The sequence below is a fragment of the Kryptolebias marmoratus genome, linkage group LG11 (genome assembly GCF_001649575.2).
Source record: "Kryptolebias marmoratus isolate JLee-2015 linkage group LG11, ASM164957v2, whole genome shotgun sequence".
Classification (NCBI taxonomy): domain Eukaryota; kingdom Metazoa; phylum Chordata; class Actinopteri; order Cyprinodontiformes; family Rivulidae; genus Kryptolebias; species Kryptolebias marmoratus.
This window is the reverse complement of record NC_051440.1, coordinates 23,460,063-23,484,098: the sequence shown is the minus strand read 5'-3', so window position 1 is coordinate 23,484,098 and position 24,036 is coordinate 23,460,063. Positions and strand designations below refer to the sequence as shown.

The window sequence follows — 24,036 nt, the reverse complement described above, 5'->3', positions numbered from 1 at the left end:
CTACACAAACTGAGCATAAACTGCAGATGAAATATTACTTTTATTCATTGATTTTGCATGACTCTGTCTTTGCTGCTCCAGCCATGAAGTGTCTGTCCCGAGGCTCCAATTCTCTGCAGCAGATAAAGACAGAGAGGCTGAGACCAACAAGTCACAGCTGCATCAGATTGTCTCACCTCGCACACATCCCTGAGTCTGAACACCTCCTCCTGCAGCTGAGCAGAAGCCACCAGCCCTGACTGAGAATACGTGTTTTTCTTTGCTATGCCTGAGAAGTTACTGTTGTTACACCTTTCACATGTACACTGACCAAACAGAATCATTTTTGACAAATCGGAAGTCACGTAAAAGAAAAATGTGATACTTCATATATGTTATTTATGTTATTGTCCTAATTACAACTTGTAAATTTCCAAATACTCTTTAAAGGGACTGTTTAGATCTTTTGAAGAGGGTTTCTGTGGAAAAGTTATGAACATGTCTGCTGTAGACAGCTTTTGGATCCACTTCAGTTTGGAAAAATAGAGTTTAATTAAAGTTGGATCAAAGAGTTAATGGCTAGTCCAGGAACTAATTAGATTGATGCCATCTTAAAACAACTCTCATCTTAAAGAGTTTACAGTGGTTCGTGCAAATGAGGTTATAAACCTTTGCATTGCTGTCATTTTTGGATTACATGGATATCTTGTTAGAAATATGGTTGCACCAAAGTGCTACAGCTGTGGTAAATAGTGCTTCATTGATTACATTCTTTTGCAGCTTTTCTTTAAAAGTTGTCTTGAATTTAAGTTAAAGCAAATAATCATTATGTTAGAGAGGTTCAGTTTTGATGATGTTATATATATATTTATATTTGCTATGAACAATGCACGTGTTCCTTCTCTATCATTGATGCTATTTAATTTTGTTTATCACTGATAATAAGATAATGATAAGCGAGACAACATGTTTCACACCAATTTGAAGTTGTACTAACAGGTAAAAGTAGAGTACACAGAAAGCCCAGCTGACTTGTTTAGCTCAAAGTGCTGTAATTTCTTACATGATCTGATTGGGTTACAGCCTCTGTAACTTGACTGCTGGCATGCTGCACAGAAAACTTGCTCCAGGAAATTTCTGGAAGCGTTCGGTTCTCCTCCATCGTGGCTCACACCAGGTATCAAGGCTACCTTTTGTTAGAAATGTCTCACTTGAGAAAACAACACCCTTCTGCCATTCAAGCCTCTGTGTTTATCCAATTGCATCTTCTTTTCTGGAAGTGGCGACATGTCCACAAATGACACCAGGATGATAATTATTACAATTATGTACTGATTTAGCTGCAGCATTATGGCTTTGTGTCAGCTTTTCCCTGTATAATTGAGGGACTTCACAAGGACTAATTGCAGCTGACTCGACCAGCTGGGCTATTATCCGTCATCCTCCACGTTTCTTTTCTTTCTCTGTCTCTGCTGGTCAGTGCTGCTCACCTTAGTGGTGTTCGTCAGACTTATTCAGCTGATGAGCAGAAATCCCAAAATAAATATCCTAATAACTGTGACAATGTTGGGTAAACATATTTGAAATCAACACAAGTGTTACAGTCTTGTGTCTGAGTCAACCATCTTAATGTTTTTTTTAAATCACAAGGGAAAATTAAAATAAATTCACAGCTGTGTTTTTAATGTATGTGTATGATGCATAATAAAATGAGAGTGACCGTCTTTTGTAATAAAACCTAATGTGCTGACACTTTCCAGATTTCCTTAGCTTGTACATTTACTGAACATCCAGAGGTTTTGTTTTGCTATGCAAGTCTAGTTAATTTTCTTTTATTGTACTTTCAAGATATAGTTATTGACCTAAACTCAGTTTGATTGAGTTATATGTTGACCAAAGATGACAATCAATAAAACAGATGAACCTTACAGGTGCTTGTAGAGTTTCTGTGAAGAGAACATTTTTGTTTAGTCATTGTTAATCAGCAAAACCCTTCATAAGGAGTAAACAACAAGACAAAAGCCTTTCCTTTTGCAGAAATTACTTCAAAGTCATACGCAGTTATTTTTTGACATTGTAACATCTGCATTATTTGTAATAAAAACAAGATTTATGTGTATTTATACACATCTTTGAACACCAAACTGAACACCAGCAGTTGATTAAAATACTTCAAATCTCCAGATTACATAAATAACTCCACAGGGAGCTTCTTTACTCTGTTTCATAAAAAAGTAAGGATGGTTAAGACTTTTAAGGAAACAAATTTTAATTGAAGGAGGTATACATTGCACTGAAGTTTTGTGTCATTTTTAGACAGGCTTGGTACCAAACTATTATTTTTATTTAGACACACACTCACAAAAGGTTTCTTTTACATTTATAGTATAAGGTAGACAGTGTATAAATCTTCATGGTTTTTAATTTTGACCTGCAGTACTTAAACCTAATCAGAAAAAGTGCCTGGAAGGAATAACTTCATCTCTACACTCTCCTGTCTTGTAAAATCAAAATAAGTGAACGTGTATTGTTTTATCTACTTATTTTATACTGTGTTGGAAAAATAAAAAAAAAAAAAAAAAGGTTGTGTTCCAGGAACAGAAACAAAGGAACAGTTTCACTGTATCGAGTTGGAACATTTTCATCTGTATACACACAAAAATACATAATAGAAAACTCAAACATATACAGACAAATACTGTCAGATTTTCACAAACCAGTGCAACTGTTTTGGTGGATGATGTTAAAGACTTTGAAAAACCCAGCTTTTATATTCCAAATAATTGTGTTAGAAAACATCCTTCAGCACCAGCACTGAGTATCAAAATATATTTTATAAAAATATTAATCTTTTTGTGACATTTTATTGTCAATAATCCATCCCTGGTGAATAAATCACCTCAAAATGTTATATATTTTGCACACACATCACGTCTTTTATACGATGTGAAGACTTGAAACATCTTGAAGTAGTTCCTTCTCTCCCTGTAATTCCCCACATCCTCCACCTTTCGTTTATAGCAGAGTGTCTGTGTTGATGACTGTGATTGTTTTTGCATGTGTCAAAATACAGCTGCCAAGTGAAATGAGTAATCATGCAGAGTGCTCTCCCAGTGATTCTGTCTACATGTTTAATGACAGCGGTGGCATAAAGTGGGCGATTGGCTGAGGGACTGATGCTCAATGGTCCATAACGACTGCCGTCGTCGCTCTGGTGCCACGGTGGCCTGTAACTAAAGACATACACAACTGTGCCAGTGACATGACCACAGCTTTAGCAGCAGGGAGCTGAGAGTCCTACATGATTCACCAGCACAGCTAAACGTAAACTGGTTATAGGCTGCGACTTCTCACAATGTGCAAAAGCAATTTGACGTGATCACATTATGACCAAATGGGGCAAGTTAATTGACGTTTTCTAATTTGAGCAAAAAGACTAAACTGATTATATTTTTTCTTTTTATAGTTTTGTCAAGCTGTTGCCCATTTATAAAATATATATATATATATATAAAAAAACAGCAGGCTGTGATGATAATTAGACAAGGATGAAGAATAAAGAGCAAAAACTGTTGACTCTCCTAATTAAAACAGGGTGGTGTATTTACAATTTTCCACATGTTAATTTCAAAAACGTGTAAAGCTTTAACCTTTTAAACCGTTCACTGATTATTGTCCACCTTTCATAATAACTGCTTAAGGCCACACATGCTGTGAATCTCATTGGTCTTTGTTTCTTAAACACTGTGTTCTTTTCTAAATGTCATATCTGATAAGTCCGGATGCATCTGAGTTTCTCCTGTTTTTATATGTTGAGCATGCCCTGCAGGATGAAAATCAACATGGACTTACAGCCGCTTCAGTCGAGCGCGGCAGGAAGTCTGACAGCTCTTGTCTCACTTATGAAGCGTTCAGTGAAAAGAATTTTACAATTGTTGTAAAAATACAACATCAAACTAACAAAAACAAGTAAACAGGTTAGCAGTAATACCTCCTATGCCTGTCTATAAATGTGGTTTTATATTTTGTATTTATTCATTTCATTTTATCAACTGACACCAAAAGAAGAAAGCTGGTCAATAATGACTTAAAATACAAAAATATCTTTAATATTTGGCTAAAATTTTGTGTGGCAGCAGCTGAGAGTCATTCATGGCTTACTCTTTGCATGTCATCTCGCAATATTTCCTGAGATTGTGCACAGAGACGGCTACAACTCCATTATTTCTCCACATACAATTGTCTTAGCCTTTTATTTGTTTAGTAATTCTAATCTTAACAATCTATTTTTACTTCTAACTGTGACTGTCATGGATGAGAGTGAAGTAAAATAAAAAGTGGAGCTGGAGGAGAGGGAGTAAAATGAACAGATTGTGAAAATGACAGCAGAAAGATTTTTATACCAACTGTATGTTGCATGAAAGTTTATGTCTGTTAGAATTTGGAGTTTTTGGTTACTTTATGATAACGTTTTGGGTTTTTTTCTATTTTGTTTAGGTTTTTTTCTTTTCTTTGTGATCATGTTTTATTTTTTAAATTTTGTGACTCGTGCTCCTTGTGTTTTTATTGGGATGTTTTTCATGTTTGGTTTTGCTCCCTGTGTTCCCGTCCACTTCTCTCAGTAATTTTCCTCAGTCCTGCCACGCCCATCCCCACCTGTTCCTGTTCCACCTGTCACAGCTGCAGTCACGTCCCTCATTTCCCCCAGCCTATACAATCAGTTCCTCTGCACTTTGTCATTGTTGCTCCTTTCACTGTCTCAGTTCTTCTAAAGCTTCTTGTGTTTTTGCTGTCATGTCAGTGTTTTGTTTTATTGAATTACGAGTTTATTTTTGAGTTTCTAGTGTAGTCTGCATTCTGGGTCCATCTCTCCTGCTGCCGTGACAGTGTCTCAGTGTCTTTCATGATTACTGAGACCTCATTGAAAAGGAATTAGTTGACAGTTGACATTGTGACATAGCAAACACAAACATTATCACCTAGTTCATGCACACATTTAGTATTTAAAAAAAAAACAATTTAGAGAGATGCAAACTTGCATGCAAGATTGTATGCAAATAAAAAAAAAATTATTTGCTTCAGCAGCTTCCATCCCAACACAAATACATTGTGTTCAGATACATCGTTTGTTTCAACTCGAACTTAAATTTCTTGAAAACAGAATATCCAGGTAAGCTTCTCACATGACTTAAAACACAAATAAATCCTGATTCTAGTTCAGTACTCAGTGGGTGATGCAAGGGTCACAGAAGCAGCCTATGATGTTGTAACACCATTTATCCCCCCTGCAGCAATGGCGCACAGCTCAGTGGCTTGGGAGACTCTTAATTAGGTTTACCTTTCGTTAATGGGTCCCTGTCATCTAACTGCCTGAAGGGCTGCGCTACAGCAGCTCACACACAAAAACAGCTGGACTTTGAGATAAACATCACCTGTAGTGTTACAACTTCTCGCTCTGAGCTGTATCGTTGTCTTCTGTTTTCTAAAAAGATGAGGATGGTTGGATCCTGCATGATTCTTTCAACTGCTGAGAGTTAAAGTTGTGAGATGTGTAACAAAATCACATCACATGAGTTTGGATTTTTGAAATTTGACAATCACTTTAATTTCAACTGTTTATTTATTTACTTCTCTCAATTTTTTGAGTGGTATTTTTGTTTCAGTTAAAGCTGAATGACCGCTAAAAGCACAATTATTGTTCATTTTGACTCGTTTATCGACTGTTGCTAAGGTTATAAATGAACACAAATCAAAATGTTTGTCTTTTTTAAACCTGATCTTAACAAACAAAAGAGCACAAGTGAGCGCAATAAAAATAATAATGACTCAACTTAATTTAGCTGCCTTTATTGCAGGCGCTGAATATAGCCCCCTTTTTGCCCTCTTTTGTTATAGTGGCACTTTTATAAACAGATTGAAGCTATTATTATTATTATTATTATTATTATTATTATTATTATTATTATTATTATTATTATTATTGTTGTTGTTGTTGTTGTTGTTGTTGTTGTTGTTGTTGTTGTTCTTGTTCTTGTTACATTGTGTCTCCTTGTTTCCAATCAGTGGAAAGCCACAATGAAACCTTTAAAAATTACTTTAACATCCTCAGTGGGAATATTTTCCAAGTCGCTGTTCTGGGAATCATTCCCCAAAATTATTATTGGCAGGAAAAACAAGGAGCAAGTCAACAGTTGGATTTTGGTTTACTACCAGGATATTACTTTGGATTTTTTTTGATAATATGTGAAACCTCTATAGTAACTTGTGGGTTAGTGTTTGTTTTGTCAATATTAATAAATGAATTTATGAACTGATGTCTAGATTAAGTTTGGTGCTTTAACTTGGAGAGGTTTTCATTCAAGCTTAAATATAATTTAAAGCTTTGGCTGTGAAATATGAAATATGATTATGTTGTAAATATCCAGTTGTACAAGAAAATATTATACACTATAGCACTTATTATGAAAAAATATGGCTTAGTTTAGATAAAATATATGTGTAGTTGTATTTACAGAGTAAAATTGTAATAAGAAAAATAGTTAAAATGTGAAAGAAAATATGTCCTTGACAAAAAACTCTCAGCTGTCAGAATCGGAACAAACCTTGTTTCATGTCTCCTTTTTTCTTTTTGAGAGTTAAATTATGGGGACAAAACAGTCACAAGATACAAAATGTGTCTTTTGGGGTGTCTGTGCATGTGATAGTAGGTGTTATGGGTTGTTATTTTTGGTAAACTGTCATTGCAGATTCAAAATGATGAAGGCGGAAGAGGAAAACACAAACAAAAACAGGATGTCACAATAGATATTGCTTATTGGTGCAGATTAAAGTAAATTGCACTCAAATTGTGGAAAGCATTTACAGGGAACACGGCCTGCCATAAGTTGGATCGATGGCTATGCTGAATTTATTACGCATGCAGGTCTTTGTCACACAGCCACCTATAATAGTTACTCTCACCATTTTCTATCCCTCTCCCCACCCCGAGACCTCCCCCTGTGAATAATGACTGCAGCTGTGTCAACGTGTGTGCTTGTTTGTGTGTTTTATTTTGGTGGCTTTTTACAGTCGGTGGGTTTGTGTGTGTCTGTCCGATTATGGCGCACAGATAGGCCATTACCCACGTATTAGGAGGAGAGGGGCTTAATGGAAAACAGAGGATGCAGGAGCAGGATGGCCGCCCTCTCCTCCCAGCCATATCAATACAACCATCTGGGAGTTTGGCCACTTCATTCACAAAACCAATACCCCAGCGGGATGAGACGGGTCAACACAGGCACCGGTCAATCAAGGAAACAGACGAGGCCTATCACAACATCCACTTTCATGCTGTTGATTCTTTTCCTCCTTTGTATTTTGTGTATTGCTCTCTATGCAAGTAAAACAAGAGAACAATAGAGGACATGGCTGAGGTCACTCCTGTGTATCCTATTTACACAACAAGATGTGTGTGGGTGTGTGGGTGCATACTGTTGGTTAAAAACAGGGATATTGGATGTTTAAACTTTCAAATCATTCTTCAGATATGAATCAAATTCACTATCAAAATATTAAATCGATGGGTGGGGTTCTGCTAAAAGGTTTTGAACAATTATTACCTGCTGCAGGTCGCAACTCCAGTCTCAGCATACTCTGTATTTTATATTTATTTATGTATATATATATATATATATATATATATATATATATATATATATATATATATATATATATATATATATATATATAAACACTTGTTGACACATTGCACATTGTCAACAAGAGTTTGTTTGTACAAATTAAAAGTTCATGATAATTCTCATAAGATGTGTTTAGCCACCTTTACATTGCCAAAAATGACAGAGTTGTCTAACAGAAGACATCTAAAAACTAAAAGATTCTGTGCTTTTAGAAGAGAAAGCTTATAGATTTGTTGTTTGTTTCTGAAATGTAAAGAGAAATCAAGAAATCGATGCAGTAGGAGGGTCAACAGGTAGATTGGGATGTCTGTCTGTTTGTTTTTTAGGATATAAATGTAACAGGAAATCAAGAAAGCAATAAATCAAAGTTGTGCTGTTTTTTCCTCCACACTTTAATAATTTGTTCAGAAATGTATGAAAACATTGATCAGGCAATTTAGTTTTTCAGCATCCATTTTACAGTGTTTGTTTTTTTGTATTTTTGCTTTCAAAACAGGGTTAATTTGATTTATTGTTTTATACTCAGGCTGGTGTTTGGGTATTTATTTATGTTTCCATCTACATCTTCTGCGTAGAGAAAATTTAGACAATCAGTTGGGGAAAAAAGATGCAGATGAACAGGTACATATGAAGAGCCAGGTGTGTTTGTTCCTTCCTGGTTGGAGGAAGAACATGACAGAAAGACATGAGGCAGGTGATCGGGAGTTGGCAACTTTCTGATCAACTGGAGGCTGGACAGCTTTGTGCAACCATTACATTAAAAACTATAACCTCAAAGACTCCTGCAGTAGATCACAAAACAATCAAAATCTTTGTTTTCTATGTTATGTATCTATGTAAAATAATGTTGTCTAAATGAACAACTGTTTTACAGTTGTTTCTCGAATCCTGCTCCTTCCTAAATGCTACACAATCACATCTGATTTCTTCTGTGGGTGCAGACTCTTCTGGTAAATGTCACAGTGTGTCACAGCAATCCTACCCTCAGGGCCCTCAGCGCGCTGTCACTTCCTCTCAAGTGTGCAGACTTTGCAGTGGTTGATAGCAAACAGAGAGAAGACTGGATTTTAGATTTTATGTCTGCTCCCACACCAGGCCATTTCCTCAAAAAGTACATTTAATGAGCACCATATTATGGTGGAACACTTGAACAGAGAGAAAGTGAACAAGATGTTTAGTATTATTGGTGGGCTTTTATGTTTTAGGCTTGTGGCTGAACACTTTAAAGACACAAACTATATTTCTGAACAATTATGATTTCAAAAACCTGTGGGTTTTCTAACTTGAGACATAGTTTCCAATGATAAGTGAGAAAAGCAGATGTTAATTTAAAAAAAAAATGATTGAAAGCGTTCTCACTTTCCACTTTAAAAGCTTTTTGTCACAGGTGATGAAAATCTATCTTCAAATTATTATTGAATCCAATAAAACACCTCTATATTTTAACAAAAGAGGTCAGATAATTCCTTTATCTATCACCGGTGCCTTCTCAAATATTGGTTTGCAAAAAATAAAAACATATCATAACTCAGATGTTATTTTTCATCAGAATATAAAATTCCTCACATCTTCGGTAATATGATCAGTTTCATTTAAAGCTTTTCCACTCAGAGTCAATCATCACAACCGGAACGTCAATTTGATTTTTAAAGATTTTATTTTCTCCTATTTCATTTAATTTTAAGTGTTACTTTTTTATGATTTGTCGTATTTCATGGATGTTAGGATGTTGCATACCTAAAACCGTGTTTGGCAGCAATGATTTAAAATAATCTGTTGTGCATTATAGATGTTTGTGAGAATAAAAAAAGACAAACGTAAATTTTTTATTGTCTTGAATACATTTAAACAATACAATAGTCACCGTCAGTGAGTCTCTTACAAAGCACGGGAGGATGAAGCCCTCTTGTGGTCTACAAATGGTGTGAAGATGCATTAATACAATCGCACTGATCAAGTTATTTTACTTCTTTTAAAATATAAAAATATACACATTTTGTTTGGACTTCAAGAGTCTTACATAAAAATAAGCTTAAGATAGAATCACTGTTTCTTGCTTTATTGCAAATTTGACAAGTTGTTACCTAACTACTGAGAGAAATTTAAAGAAAAAAATTGAATTGAAATAAAGATAAATAAACTGTTACATAAAATTGGTTGACAAAATGAAAGTGGTAAGATAAAAGGAGTAAAATAATGATAATATTAAATAAATAAACTTTTAAACAAGCCCAATACCAGGCTTTTGCTATATGACATATTGGGGGATTTTAGCTTCATGTTAGGTAATTAAATACTTCAAACTCTTCTTTGTTTTGGTGATGTGACTGTCCCCAGGTGGAGCTTTGGTTTGTTTGTTCTGGCTTGTATGACTTGATTTTTTCTAACACCTTTTGACAAAACAGTTTTTTGGTGTTTAAGAAGAAAATATTAGGTTATCAGGACACATCTTCAAAATTATTGGGTTTTTTTTCATTTTATTTAAACCTCTTGCTGTTTTGATTCTTTTTTTGGCATCATATCGATCTTCAGCTTTAATGGATGAGCAAGTGACGGTTAGTCATGTAAAGCAGGTTTAAACTGGCTCGTGCACAAAAGTGACTTGTTTATACGAGAATTAGACACCATGAGAAAGAAGTTAAGAAGTGTGGTTTGTTTTTCACAGACTTGCCACAATACTGCAATGACTAAATGTTCCACTTTGGACTAAACATTTCGAAGAATGCAGGCTATGCCTTCCTTAACACAAAAAACATGATCTTCAAGCGAATGGCTGCTATGAACAAATACTTTGGAATGAGATAATACAACAAATTGTTACTCAAGGCTTTTTGGATTCAGGTTATGTGACAATGTAAGCCTTTTCATATTTTTTCACTTTTATTATTTTTGTTATTATGCTTGAACATTCCTCTCCTGTCATGTTACAGAAGACCAGGAGTCATTTCTCAGCCACTATTTTCCTAAATTTATAGGCACTTAAAGCACAAATGAAAATGTTCTAGCCCGAACACATTCTTTCTTTCGTGCAGCTTCATATTATTACACTCCCATCTCTGTGTTTAGCTGTGAGAACTAATCCTCTTAACCAAGTATATGTGGAAAACATGTCAGTGTTGCTTAACAATTCTGACATATAAAAAGAGCCTCATATAAACTGAGACGTCACAGACAGTCATTTTAACAAGCCCTGTACTAATTTACTTGTCATTTTGTTCTTTAAAGCTAAATTGTATTAGAAGAGTACTAGAGAACTAGGACTTCAGCTCTAAATGTTATTTATTTGACTCATTCTGTGTATTCTGATTGCCGTTTCCCTCATGTTGCAACTAAATTTAAGGTGCTCGCAAATTATTCAGTATCCTTTGTGACATCTCACAACCAGTTTCATCAGCTGGTACGAACAAGCATAAAGTAAAATGCAGATAAACAGCTCACAAGTAAGGAAGGTCATAAAATAATAGGGCAACTACTTTAAGAAATTGGATAGAAAAGTCTAGAAATGATCAAAACAATAGCTGCACGTATATCACAGGCATGAGACGTACTCATGAACATGTAGTTATTTATTTTTGTTTTCGATATTTTAAATTGTTTACACGTTATTTTTATATTAATCCAGTAAACACAGGCTTTCGTGGGTGCTCTTAAAAAAAACACACATTTTGACAAGGCACTTGAACGCAGCACCACGCTTCGTTCCACCAGCCGTCCAATCAGAAGCCAGGATACTGCGACGCGTGTGTTTCTTGCTCGTGGGAGCAGAAGCAAAGACGCGTGAGCTAGAAAACCAGCGAGAATTCCGCTCGTCAAGAGGTAAGGTTATTTAAACAATAAATACTTCGTTATTACCACCGTTTGCGGCTTCGTCTGTGTATTATTCACCGACTGTATGCACTATCACACTGACCGCTGGCATTCTTCATGTCAATTTCTTCCCATTCTGGTGCTTCTGTTAATCCGCGAGCTAACGGTAGCCTGATGATATTAGCGTTAAACAGCGGCCGGGTAGCTGTAATTTACAATTTTTACACCTGTTTTATCAAGTCGCCTAATGACATTTTATGATTGTTCGGCCTCTCCCGCGTTGAGATATCCTTGTATTAGTCTGCACCGTAAAGGACAAAGTGCTAACCCGCACACTTGTTGGTTGCGAAAGCATTGTTCATAGCATGCCGCCCCTCAGCTTCTTGCTAGTGAGCTAACTGGTTTGGTGTTGTACCGAAAAATGCTTTTTCAAAGGCTTGCCTGAACATGGCCTTGAAAAGCACCTTGTGTACTTAAATGCTTTGATTATCAAATTGTAGATGATTAAATTTTTAATTTGTACTGACAATCAGAAGGCAATTTGTCACTTTTTTTTGCTCTATGTTTAGCGAATACAACCGCCTTCTAGTGCGTCATACGTGAACAGGCAGCTTTTGATAGCAGGGGCGCTTTTTCAGGCACAACACCGGTTAACTGTTGTCAGATTTTGTCACCGCCCATACCACATATCGATTAGCAGTAAGTGCTTTCTGGTATGTTAATGCAAGCATGTAGACTCATTTGCTATTATCTAAATGTCTACTTGTCTATCAATGCCAACCGTAGACGTTTTTCTATCGTAAAAGGAGATGCTAACTCTTATCTTAGCAAACCCCAGCTGCCATTATCATGTCCGTACGTCATCCGACTGCGCTTAGCAACACCAGTGTTGATTAAAATCTGTCAAAGTTAGCTCATCTTGTCTGTCTGACACTTTCTGTGTTTTTCACAACACTTCATCTGTAATTATTTGTTTTTAAAAAAAATATCAGTTAATTAAAAAAAAACAACAATGTCTCACTGCCGGGTGGTGCTAAGGCTTCACAGATGATGAAACAGGCTTGTTTTTCATTATCACTTGGTTGTTAACTCATTCTCCTCCTTATTACTCAGTCGGTGTTACAGCTCTAATGAAATTGTTCTGCTTTTAACAGAGGAAGACACTTGGTCGTCATGGATGTCAGTAAAGGTAAAAAAAATAAATAAATACCAAGCAAGCAGCGTTTATATATAGAAAAATGTGTCAACTGGTAAACTATTACATTTAATATCTAAAACTTTTGACATCATTCTACATCACTGTAATAGTTTTACATTAGTTATGATTCAGTCTGTGTTACTTTAGTGTTTTGTGCATAAAATATTGATTGAGGACATTTATATTCTCACAGTAGGTGCAGTTTTCTTAATGTTTTGATTTTAAAAAAGGCTTCTTTTGGACTCTGCATATAAATTCAGTTTATGTGCAAATTGATCAGATGTCTGTTTTACCTGTTGCATTCAAAACAAAGTCTTACGACGTTTTTTGGTTGCATTTGGTTAGCACAAAATCAGAACAATTTACCTAAACCTTTAAGATGTCCTAGCTTTTAAATGCTATGTGTGCGGCAAGCATTTCCAGTTTGTCATTATCGTGATTATTAATGATGCAAGATGACGTGGTTAAAAATGACACAGTTTATGTTTTTATTGTCGTGATGACTTGTGTTTGCAGCTAAAGGAGATCATGTGATGCCAAATCCAGGTGGACAGATGGACAAGCCTGCCAGTGGTAACTTTGTGGAAAGGTTGGTCCTGATGATTACCTGTTTCTTGGGCATTTGATAGAGGTTTACATCTTTGCTGGCTTCATGATTCAGTTGCAGATTATATGTTATTGATTCAGAGTATCTCAGTGTGTCACGTCCTCTAACTACCAAACTACACAAAAGTTAGACTTCTGTGCTTGCTATAAAAAGCTGAATCTTGTTAATGCTCAACTGAGCGACCCACCTCAGTAATGTACGTACTGTCTGTTATGTACCAGTCAGTGGTCTCCAGTTTATAAAACACCCTGTACTGAACCAGTGCTACTCAATAAGCAGTGGCATATTGAGGCATATTCAGCATGCAGGTATTCAAAGTATACACACCTATTCATTTAATTAACTGACCTCAGCCTATCTTTTTCAAGGACGTAATGTTTTACTAATTCTTATTCACTGATGTCAAGCAGCAGCAGTTCTATATCAGAGGATCCTTACTGATTGGAGCTTTTACTGTGGCCGTACAGCTGAAGAAAGTCTTGGCTCTTCGGCTGTAAGAGCTGCCACTGTTCTAATTGTTCTCCATCTCAGAGTTGGAAGACAAAGTTGAAAGCGCCTCATTGATTCGACACCAACAAGTCGTACTTGGGAGTTTTTGAGGTTGCAGACTTAGGTCAGGGGAAAAATGTGCAACATACTGTAGTTCCTCCTGTTAGTTGTGTTGCAAAGTATTCAGTTTCTGCTGGACGAACGTGACACACCACATGTATTTAGTTTGTAATTTTCAGTATTTTATAGATGTCTTCTTTTAAACACTCATTTTGTCTTTGACTCTTTAATGAGTTTTATGCTATTTCAATTACCATTACTGTTTAGCAGTAGCATTATGAAGCTACATAATTTAACAGCTTCTCCTTTTGTGTTTTACACCAATTTAATGCATTAACACTTTATTTTTGGTCTTTAACACCTGTTTGTAACTGCAACTTTGTTTCACTGCGGCAAGAGCGTAATCAGTCATTCATCTTTTACTGCAGCTATATAGGCTGCTAATTCTTGATTATGTCTTGTCATTAATTAGGTGCAAGATTATTCATGTTTTAAGGATGCATCTGGTTCACTACAATATTTAAAAAAGCACAGCTGTTGCATTTTATATTTCATCTTGACAAATTAAGAGAGCAGTAGAGAAAGTTGTAACTTTGTTAGCATCTTTTACTGTAATGCATGTAATGCATTTGTTAAACTTTAAACTCTAGACCTTAAACCTTCTTTAGCATAGCAACCCTGAAGTGCATTGAAGCAATAATGTTCGCAATAATAAACCACACAGTATGATAGTAAATACTTACTACCCCAAAATATAAATAAAATTGTACATTTCATATAAACTCCCTTAAAGGGTCTCTTGACTCCTCAATTGAAGTCTTACGTTTTTTTAACTCATAATGGTTTGTTCAGGGTCATGGTTTTTACATCAATTACAATCTTAGATTGTCTACAAGATCTTAATTCATATTAGTGCTCATGTTTTTCTTCTAACATAGCATGCTTCCTAAAGCAGTGAAGAGGCGAGTGCACGCCTTGAAAAGGCTACAGGCGCAGTGCGCTAACATAGAAGCCAAGTTCTACGAAGAGGTCCATGAGCTGGAGAGAAAGTACGCAGCTCTTTATCATCCACTGTTTGACAAGGTACATTTCTTTTTTCTCCTTATTTCATAACACTTGACATTTAAAGTTCATTAAGCAAACTATATTTTAACACCAACAGCTCTAGAAAAATATTTTAACTGTTCAAATATATGAGAATTGTTCCAGCACTATGTTTTTCCTCACTAGTCTGATCAGTGATCTTTGAGTGTGGATCTTAAGTGCTAAATTGAAAACAGTCATAACAAGTAGTCGGCTGTGTGTTTGTCAGTCAAGGCTATTTCCAGAGATGGTGACAAGAGCTGTGCCATTCTTAAACACAGGAGAGTGGCAGCTGTAGTCCTGCTGCACCTGTTGGTACTGTGTTCATGTCAGTCTCTCTTCAGTGACCAGTGTGCTAGCTAAAACAAACGTTAAACCTGACCAAATACAGGTTCATCCACGTTGATTTTTATAGTGTAGTAAACCTAAATCCCTCTTTATAGCTTAAAAAATAAATAAATACTGAACACAAAGAAGATAACACATTCAAGAACATGGTCAGCAGCTTGGAAGGTCAACTACTCATAATGTTTTGGGTTTTTCTACATACAGAGCATTCTATTATCATTAAGTTTCTGTTGAAGGCCCACCACTTTCCTAATTATATATCTACCAGTTCATTTTGTAGCCAAATAAGTAAGTCATTTACCCTGACAGGTAAATTTGTGTATTGGTCTTAATAAAGACACAAGCAGCAGGTCAGTTTTAAAGCTAATATTATGTTTTGACCTTCTTACTTTATGCTAACAGAATTTTTTAATGGATATAATTGTTATCCAAACCTTGACTGATATGCCAGAGATAAATGGATATAAATATTATAATAAAAAGGAAAAAACAGAGTTTCTGGTGTGGTTGCTGCTGCCATCGGGATCAGCAGATCCAGGAAATGTAGACATGACCTGAGCTCTTCACCATTCCTCCTGCAGCACTGCCGAGTGCTAGTTTGGTTTTGACTTTTGCTTAGGAGTGATTTAATAAAGAAATGTATATTTGCAGTCATTAGCTTTCTGATTATGTTTGCACGTTGTGTCTCAGAGACGAGAAATTGTCACAGGAGCCGTTGAACCCACAGATGAGGAGTGTGAATGGCACAGTGACAGAGATGAAGAGGAGGAGCTAGCTGTAAGTACAATCTTTGTTTGGTTTTAGAAGTTGATCCAGTCTCTTCAAGTTCAAAAGTTTTCTCTTAAACCACAACTGAATATCAAGAATAATATCAGGAGTATGCTTACATTGAATCCATCAAAGTAGTAGAAGTATCATGTTACTGAAATATCACTATTCCATAACTTGTATCTTATTATAAATGTAACTAAATCATGAAGTTACTGCCAAGAAGGTTAATCAGAAAGTGTAGAAAATACCTACTTTTTCAAGCACCACCCCATAACTGTTGAAAACCTTTTTTTATTGGTAATAAGGTGAATTTTGATTCTCCTGCTCTCTGCCATTAGGAAGACGTAAAGGAAAAAGTTACTATTGAGGATGCAAAGAAGGAGGAAGCCACGCCAGAGGAAGACCCAAAGGGCATCCCGGAGTTCTGGCTCACCATTTTCAAGAGTGTGGACATGCTCAGTGACATGCTACAGGTACTGCACCGATTCATGATCATGAAGTCTCACCACATTTCTGAGCAATAGTGAGCCTTTAGTTTGACTCTTGATTTATTTAATTTTAGGAACATGATGAGCCCATTCTAAAGCACCTGAAAGATATTCAAGTCAAGTTTTCTGAACCAGGACAGCCAATGGTCAGTATCAGCATTCATCAGTGTTATAAACTAAATGTGTTTAAAGCTCACAGTCTTACTGATCTTCCTCTCACAGAGTTTCACATTAGAGTTCCACTTCGAGCCTAATGGCTACTTCAACAATGCGGTCCTCACGAAAGTCTACAAGATGAAATCAGAGCCTGATCCATCAGATCCTTTCTCATTTGAGGGCCCAGAGATCACTGACTGTGAGGGGTGAGCGACAAATCACGCTGGTCTGCTTTTAGAACAGCTTTTTTTTTTTTTAGATGTTCAGTTTTAGATAAAAAATAGAAATTGTGTGGTTGCTAAAACCTTTCTGTGCAGCCTTTCTACCTTCTTCTCTGACTTTGCATCCCACATATCAGCCTCCTCTTTGAGTATTCTTCACCGCCTGCTGCTTCTCACTTTTACACGCTTCATTCTTTAGGTGTCAGATAGATTGGCACAAGGGGAAGGATGTGACGGTGAAAACTATTAAGAAGAAGCAGAAGCATAAAGGTCGTGGCACTGTTCGCACTGTTACAAAACAGGTCCCAAACGACTCTTTCTTCAACTTCTTTAACCCTATCAAAGGTGAGAATACATACAAAAATAAACACTCTTACAATGTATGGTCTTTATATGTACCTTTTTATCAAGGATTTATTACTGAACAGATGAAATGGCAACTATTTCTCCAACCAGTAAGATCATAATTTACCCAGTAATCATGGATTGTTTTGTAAGTTTAAGGTTAGTATATGTCTTCATTGGTAGACTTTGTTTTTATACGTAGTTAGTAAGCAGATATTGAAGAGTAATTTCACACATGCAGCCCTAAGATGTAACTTTCTGCTGCAGACAGTACAGGCCCCTCTGGTTGTAGATCTGGAATTACAGAGACAGGATATGCTTAACAACAATAAACTAGAACTGATGTAAACAGTCTTAAAATATCTTAAGAAATGGATTGATATACCTTTTTAAATGCCTGGAGATGTTTCTCATCTCACAAAGCACTAAGAAGGAAATTCAGTTCCTAGCTTTGTTTTGTGGACATGCAAACAGGTGAAACTATGTCCTGAAATTCAGAACTGTTGTGTTTTAAAATAAACAAAATCAAAATATAGACATAAAGGTCTGTTGTATTTGTGAAAGCAGCCTGGTTGGATGCCTTGTTCTATTGAGCAAAACTCCAGCAGGTGGCGCTAAACTTTAACATTTTATTCTGCCACACTGAGTATGAATAATCCGCCAGTCTTTCCCTCACTGAAACTTTGTAGACTTTGTCAGCTTTGAAATTGTTACTTGAACTTTCCACTGCTGCAGAAGTTTCTGTAGAGTTTGAAACTAAAATGGGAAGCAAGAAAAGGAATGAGAACATATAAATTAAGCAATTGAAACAATAAATTGAAGAGTTAGTTTTCAAAAAGGCTCCAGTAACAGTGGATAAGATGTCAATATTTAAAATATATAAAAAAAATATACCAGTTAGAAGTACAATATTTTGAGTCTAATAAAATGCTTTTATTCTAAATTGGATTTTCTAGAAGAAATGTTCTCATCAAAATACGTGTGAGAAAAACCTTTGCTTTCTGGAATAAAATTGGACAAATACACTAATAACTCTATTCAAATGGGTTCACAAATTGATAGTTTTTCTAAAAATAGTCAAATTGAGATGCATACTTAATTGGCTGTATTAAATTTCTTAACTATCAGATATGCCTGCACTTGTATTTTTTCAGTTTTTTTTTTTTTGTTTGTTTTTTTTTATAAATCACTGGTTGCGCAAATGTTTGTCTGACTGGTTCAGCTGTAGTCCTGGTGTGTCACTATAATATAAATATATAAACATCTGCTCGTTAAGTTAGTTCAGGTGTTCAGCCCCAAGAGCTGAGAATCCGTTGGTGAATAAGCCATCGCTCACTAATCACATGAAAGATGACATAGAATTTAATTTTGCTATAGTTCAGTGACTCATGTTTTATTATATGTTTCTGTATTGGACAGATTTTTTTCTGCTTGGCTAAAGAACAACAGAAACTGAAATTATTACTTACTGAAAATCTAAATTAGAGGGTTTTTTTTTACTTTGAATTAAAAAAATAAAAGGGGTCTGTTTATAGGTTTAAAACAATGCCAGCCTCTTAAACACTTAAGACATAAAAGAAGCTGAAATGTTGGGGATCATTGAGGTTTTCTGTTGTAGCAGGTAGATATGATTTCCAGAGTAAAGTGTTAAAACTTCACTTCTTGATTCTGTGAAACCCAGAAGATGATCATTAAAACTCAGAAGCTACAGGAAGTGGACCAGGATGTAAATGATCCTCTCACATATGTAATACACCACGAAAGCTTTGTTAGTTTATATTAAAGTCTTATTTATTTTTTATCTGAATGTTACTTGCAAAATGTTAATCTTCTGGCTTTTAATGAGCTATAGGAGACTGAGTTAAGCAGAGAAGTTGCTGTGGTACGAGGAAGTAAAGCCCACGATGGTGTTCATAACCAGAACCTAATGGTCTCCACACAGTTCAATCAAACCAGGTTTTTAAATGTATAAATATGATCATACTTTAGTTCAGTCTAGAGAAATCTTGTTGGAGAACTAGATGAAAGTATATCTACAGTTTGTAGAGTGCACAGCTTTTTCAGGGAAGTTCAAGAGAAGAAAGAGGAAAGATTTAATGTTGTCACTTTTTTAATCTTTGTGTTTTTTATTTTCTTGTGAATGCGCTATCATTGTGAAGCATTAACTGCTGTTTAAATACATTTTCAGATATTAATATTTTTAAAGCTGTCACAAGAAATCCAATCTAACACTAATATAGTTTCCTCAGGAGTCAGTTTGAAGTGAATAGTTGTTATAAAAAGCTTTTTCTGCAGCTCAAATAAGTGTTTATTATTTTACAGCTTCACCGGACAGAGAAATGGTGAGTAAAATGTTTCAGACTTTTCCTAAAATTATTGTTTCACCTTCAGGTTAATTCTGTCCGATTTGTTGCTGAGAATAAACCCGTTTTCTTGTTTTGTAGGACGAAGACTCTGAGTTCACCCTAGCAACAGACTTTGAGATTGGACATTTCTTCCGTGAAAGAATAGTTCCCAGAGCAGTCCTGTATTTCACTGGTGAGGCCATGGAAGATGATGAGAGTGTAAGTGCTCTGTCTCACTTTTACACACACACACACACACACATTTTAAGAGAACCCAAAATTTGACGCATCAGATGGGATTGACCAATAACACAGAAGCCAAGCTTGTAACGACTTTTGGGTGTGTTTTTAATCTTGATTGTTTTACCTGTTTTACAGTTTGAAGAAGAGGAGCTGGAAGAGGGCGATGAAGAGGTTAGTAATCATTTTAACCTTTTTAACACTTTATTAGATCTAAAAAAAAAACAGGCAGCTAGTCTGCACAGACTGGATATGCAGCTTGACCTCCCTACGCATCGCTGCCTGACCTTTGAACCATTCCAGTTCTCATAGGATGTTTTTATCTCTTCGTATTGTTTTGTTTTTGTGTCTCAGGAGCAAGATGAGGAGGGTGATGAAGATGACGATGAGGGTGACTTTGACCCCAAGGTCAGTTGGGATCTTCTTTTTATTTTTTTGCCTTTGTTTTAAATGCACATTTCAAAAATCTTGGGATATTTTCTTGGTGTGGTCTTGATTTGACCTTGGATGAAGATGCCATGTTTATACGTTATGGATATCTCAGGGCTCAATTTTTATTTTAAAATGTGATGAGTGCACCAACAAGTGGTGTGCTTTATATCACAACCAGCAGCGTTTTCAATCCTCTGTAGTCTCACTCCTTTCAGATGTCAAACCAGTCAAAATCATGTCATAATTTCTCCAGTGAATTTCCTCTCTTTGGTTTAAGGCTTTAAAGAGTTCCATCTGTTGTTTTTAAGGACAACGTTTTACTGATGGTACTTGTGTTTATTTGTTTGTGGTTTTTTTTATCAGGGATTCAACCAATCCCTTGGGCCTAGCATCAGCTGAACCAGCTACAGCTGTATCACGCAGGATTTCCTCACCCTACAAAGACACGCAAACAGAACATATAAAGCAGTTCTGTGAATTACAATCAGGAACTGTCTCCCAATAATATGGTGGAAGGAAAAACAGGAGTTTTATTCAGTTTAAGATCAAACTGTTCTCTAAGCAGTTATTGAGGAGTTCTTACCGATTCTTTCTCTGTTGGGTTTTTTTGCTTGGTGAAGTGAGTTCTCCTCTCCTGTCTCCTGCTTTTAGGCCATCATTGACTGATTTTTGCTGCAGGAAGTCAGGGTGCTCGTTGATCAACCTCAGCTGTGTTTCACTGTGTGCTCACTTTCATCTCTAAATATTACAGTTAAACCTTTTCACACTGTTGTCTTTCCCTTCCCCTTCATTACAGGCATAATCAAACATTCTCATCCATGCATTTCTAGGTAAGGGAGAAGAAGAGCGTCCCACATTTATTGCATATTCTTCTACAGTGGCTTTGGTTTAAAATTCTTGCTTTCTTTTTTTACTTTTCTGCATTTACGATTCCCACAGTAGTTCAAGGTGTTTTTAACCTCCAGCTTACGTCTTGGGTAAATTAGGCCTCTCGTCTCTGTCCTGTTTTCTTTCCATCTGTATGTGTGTATTCTCACCCAAGTTTGTAGCATTATAACCTTTGTTTTGCCAAACCAGATGCTTTCTTTTTCCTTCATCTTCTTTCTCCTGGCTGCTAGTAGATGCTGAAAGTCTTCATCGTCTCTCTCTGTGTTTTCTAAGCGAGTTTTCTCTCCATGTTGTCTGCAGAAAGAACAGCCCCAGCCTGCCGAATGCAAGCAGCAGTAATCGTGATGATCAGGGGAGGTGGAAACCTGCCGTTCATCAAGTCTGTTCTCAGCCAATCCACAAGACCTCTGACTCTTACAGGATCTACCCTTTTACAAACTCTCATAGGACGCAATAGAACGCAAACCTGCATTTTTACTGTGCATGACTTTATTTTCTTCTGTCTTGCGCCCATCTCACCCATTTTATTCAGCTTCCTTCAAACTTGAGCAGGAATTGACTTGACTACTAATTAATTACTACGGTGTCACATATAGACAGTCTTCTTTTAAGGTTGGTATCTACTTTAAAACTCAGAATATTAAGAAATAAATGGAAAAAGAATTGTTCCCAGTTGTTCATAAATAAATCAGTTACTCAGGGTTTTTTAATAGCAAACAAGCAAAGTGAGTTTACTAGAAAACTGCTGAACAAGTTACAATATCTGTCACTGGGTTTGTTTTTCTTTGTTATGGTAATTTTTGAGACGTAAAATGTATCATTTTTAATTACCTTCACTTATTAAATGTTCACTGTGTCATTGGACTATTTATTCTGGTATCTTGACGCTGTATGAAATGTTGCGTTTAGGGGGGATTCTTTCAGGCAGTCATGGGTTCATTAACACTGGCTCAAATCCCAACAATAAAACTGCCAAGTTGCATTTCAACTTTTTTTGTTGTTGTTGTACATTTAAAGACTCAGCGTGTTTGTTTATTACAGTTCACCTCTGTCCAGTTCATCAAGCCCTAATTAGGATTATGACACAAGTAGATCTCTTACTAAAATTTTCATCCGTGAATTTTATCCATCACCCTGAAATTGCCCTTTGACCTTCTGTGAACCTGAAGAAGTCTGACAAGAACATTTCTTTTTGTTGATTTTAGTTGGTTGGATTTGCTCAGTTTAAGGATTCTGTGGTGATTACCTCCTTCAAAGTTGACAGACATAAGCAAACGGTAGTGAACCCTCAATTTTTGTTAATTTTTTAATTTTTTTCTGTTTGTTTTTGTCTAGTTCTTAACAAGTGTTATTGTGAGTCAGTGATGGAACGGGCTGCAGGAAGCTGGAATAAAATGTTAGGTTTGTTGCCAAGAAGCCAAATGTAAAAACACACTGTCCTGTTTTATAAAACCATTTGCCAACTGTTAACACATGTAATCTAACTCAGCATTTAAAAATTGTTTAATTCTATATAAATCTTTCTGTTATTGTCTAATAATTCAGTGGAATGTTTGTGGGGAAACTTAAATGGAACAGGGTGCCAATGTATTTTCCATTCTGCACATGGTTTTTGGCCGTTCATTTGGAAACTTTACCCTGATGATTGGTCATCAGTAGTGAAACAAAATCCAAAACCCTCCCTTTCTCTTTTTCTCTTTTTTTTTTTTACAAGGATCGATTGTACATTTTGTTGGACAGATCTCTCAAAGCCACGGTTGACATCTTCAAATCAACCACATTGGACCGTGTGCTAGCAATGGCCTTAACTGGTTCTTATTCACAATTTGTTACTTGCGCAATATTTCTTTTCAATTTGTACAGAGTTAGTTAAGATATTCTATTAAAGATGTGCGACATGGAGCTGTGTTTGGGGTATTCTTTGTTGCGTTTGTCAAACTTGTGGGTCTGTGTTACGAAGAGTAAATACTGACTGACTGCTGAAGAAGCTGAAACTGAGTTAAGGCTAAAAGAAACAAAGAGTAGCTAAAACTAAAGGTAGCTTAAGACAGCAGAGCAAGTATGCTGAAGCAGATTTTAAAAATCTATATAGGGAAAATATTTGTGAATAAAATCTTTTAAGTATAAATATGACAAATCAAAGTCACAGCCCCCATCTCCTAAATGAACTGAATCATATGAATGAATATAAAATGCCACAAAGTATTCAAAGTAGTTAGATTGCAAAAAAAAAAAAACAAAGGCCCTGTTCTGTTTTATTTTGTCAGTAATTTAAAATGTACATCTGTTTCTGGCCTACAACATGTCTGCTGTTAAGGAAGGCCCTCTGCTCCTTTATCTTCTCAAGCAGCTGAAGGTTTAGCTGAAGAGCGACCCGTGTGCTCTGCTAATGTTCCCTGCGTGAATGCACGTGCTGTTTGCAGCACAATGTGACGGGCGCCAAATGGCCACGCTGGATTAACGGAGCATCAGGTGATGGTTTACAAATGATTGGCAAGCGCTCGTTGAAACTTGAACTGAGCCTGATCTGCATCTCAGTGACAGCAGGCACTGTGTGAAGTAACGTGGACAGAAAATCAGACTTTTCTTGCAGACAGAGCAGAACCACCTCTCTGATGCTGCTGTGATTCATTGTAAAAGATTTTAAAGTAACTTCTGGTGGAGCGTGTTCACACTGGACTTTTGTAACCCAGTTTTTCTTCAAAGTGCTGACAGCTGCTTACTTATTCTGTCACCTCATCCAGCAGCTCGAACAGTTATGTGTGTCCGTGTTTCTGTCTTGCCTGATAAAATAGACATCTGGAGTCTGTCAAGATGGCAAGGTCCAAGTCTCCTGGTTTACTGAGAGAGTAAGGAGTCATAGCTGTGAGTGAAATTAAAGGCTAAATTCTTGTTTACTG

The 24,036-nt window shown here is 36.2% G+C and overlaps 1 protein-coding gene across 2 annotated transcripts; it reads left to right on the top strand.

The window, feature by feature from the left end:
- Nucleotides 1-11,360: 11,360 nt before the first annotated feature.
- On the top strand, nt 11,361-23,038 carry nap1l4a (nucleosome assembly protein 1-like 4a). Of its 2 annotated transcripts, XM_017419067.3 has the most exons (15): nt 11,361-11,474; nt 12,620-12,654; nt 13,180-13,252; nt 14,758-14,902; nt 15,941-16,027; nt 16,360-16,494; nt 16,584-16,655; nt 16,732-16,871; nt 17,086-17,231; nt 19,554-19,573; nt 19,676-19,795; nt 19,955-19,990; nt 20,171-20,224; nt 21,045-21,078; nt 21,437-23,038. In XM_017419067.3, exons 2-14 carry the CDS (start codon nt 12,639-12,641, stop codon nt 21,048-21,050), a joined length of 1,050 nt encoding a protein of 349 aa, XP_017274556.1. In that variant the 5' UTR covers nt 11,361-11,474; nt 12,620-12,638; the 3' UTR covers nt 21,051-21,078; nt 21,437-23,038. The 2 variants fall into 2 exon arrangements, with proteins under 2 accessions (XP_017274556.1, XP_017274555.1); XM_017419066.3 differs by lacking the exon at nt 21,045-21,078.
- The last annotated feature ends 998 nt before the right edge of the window (nt 23,039-24,036 follow it).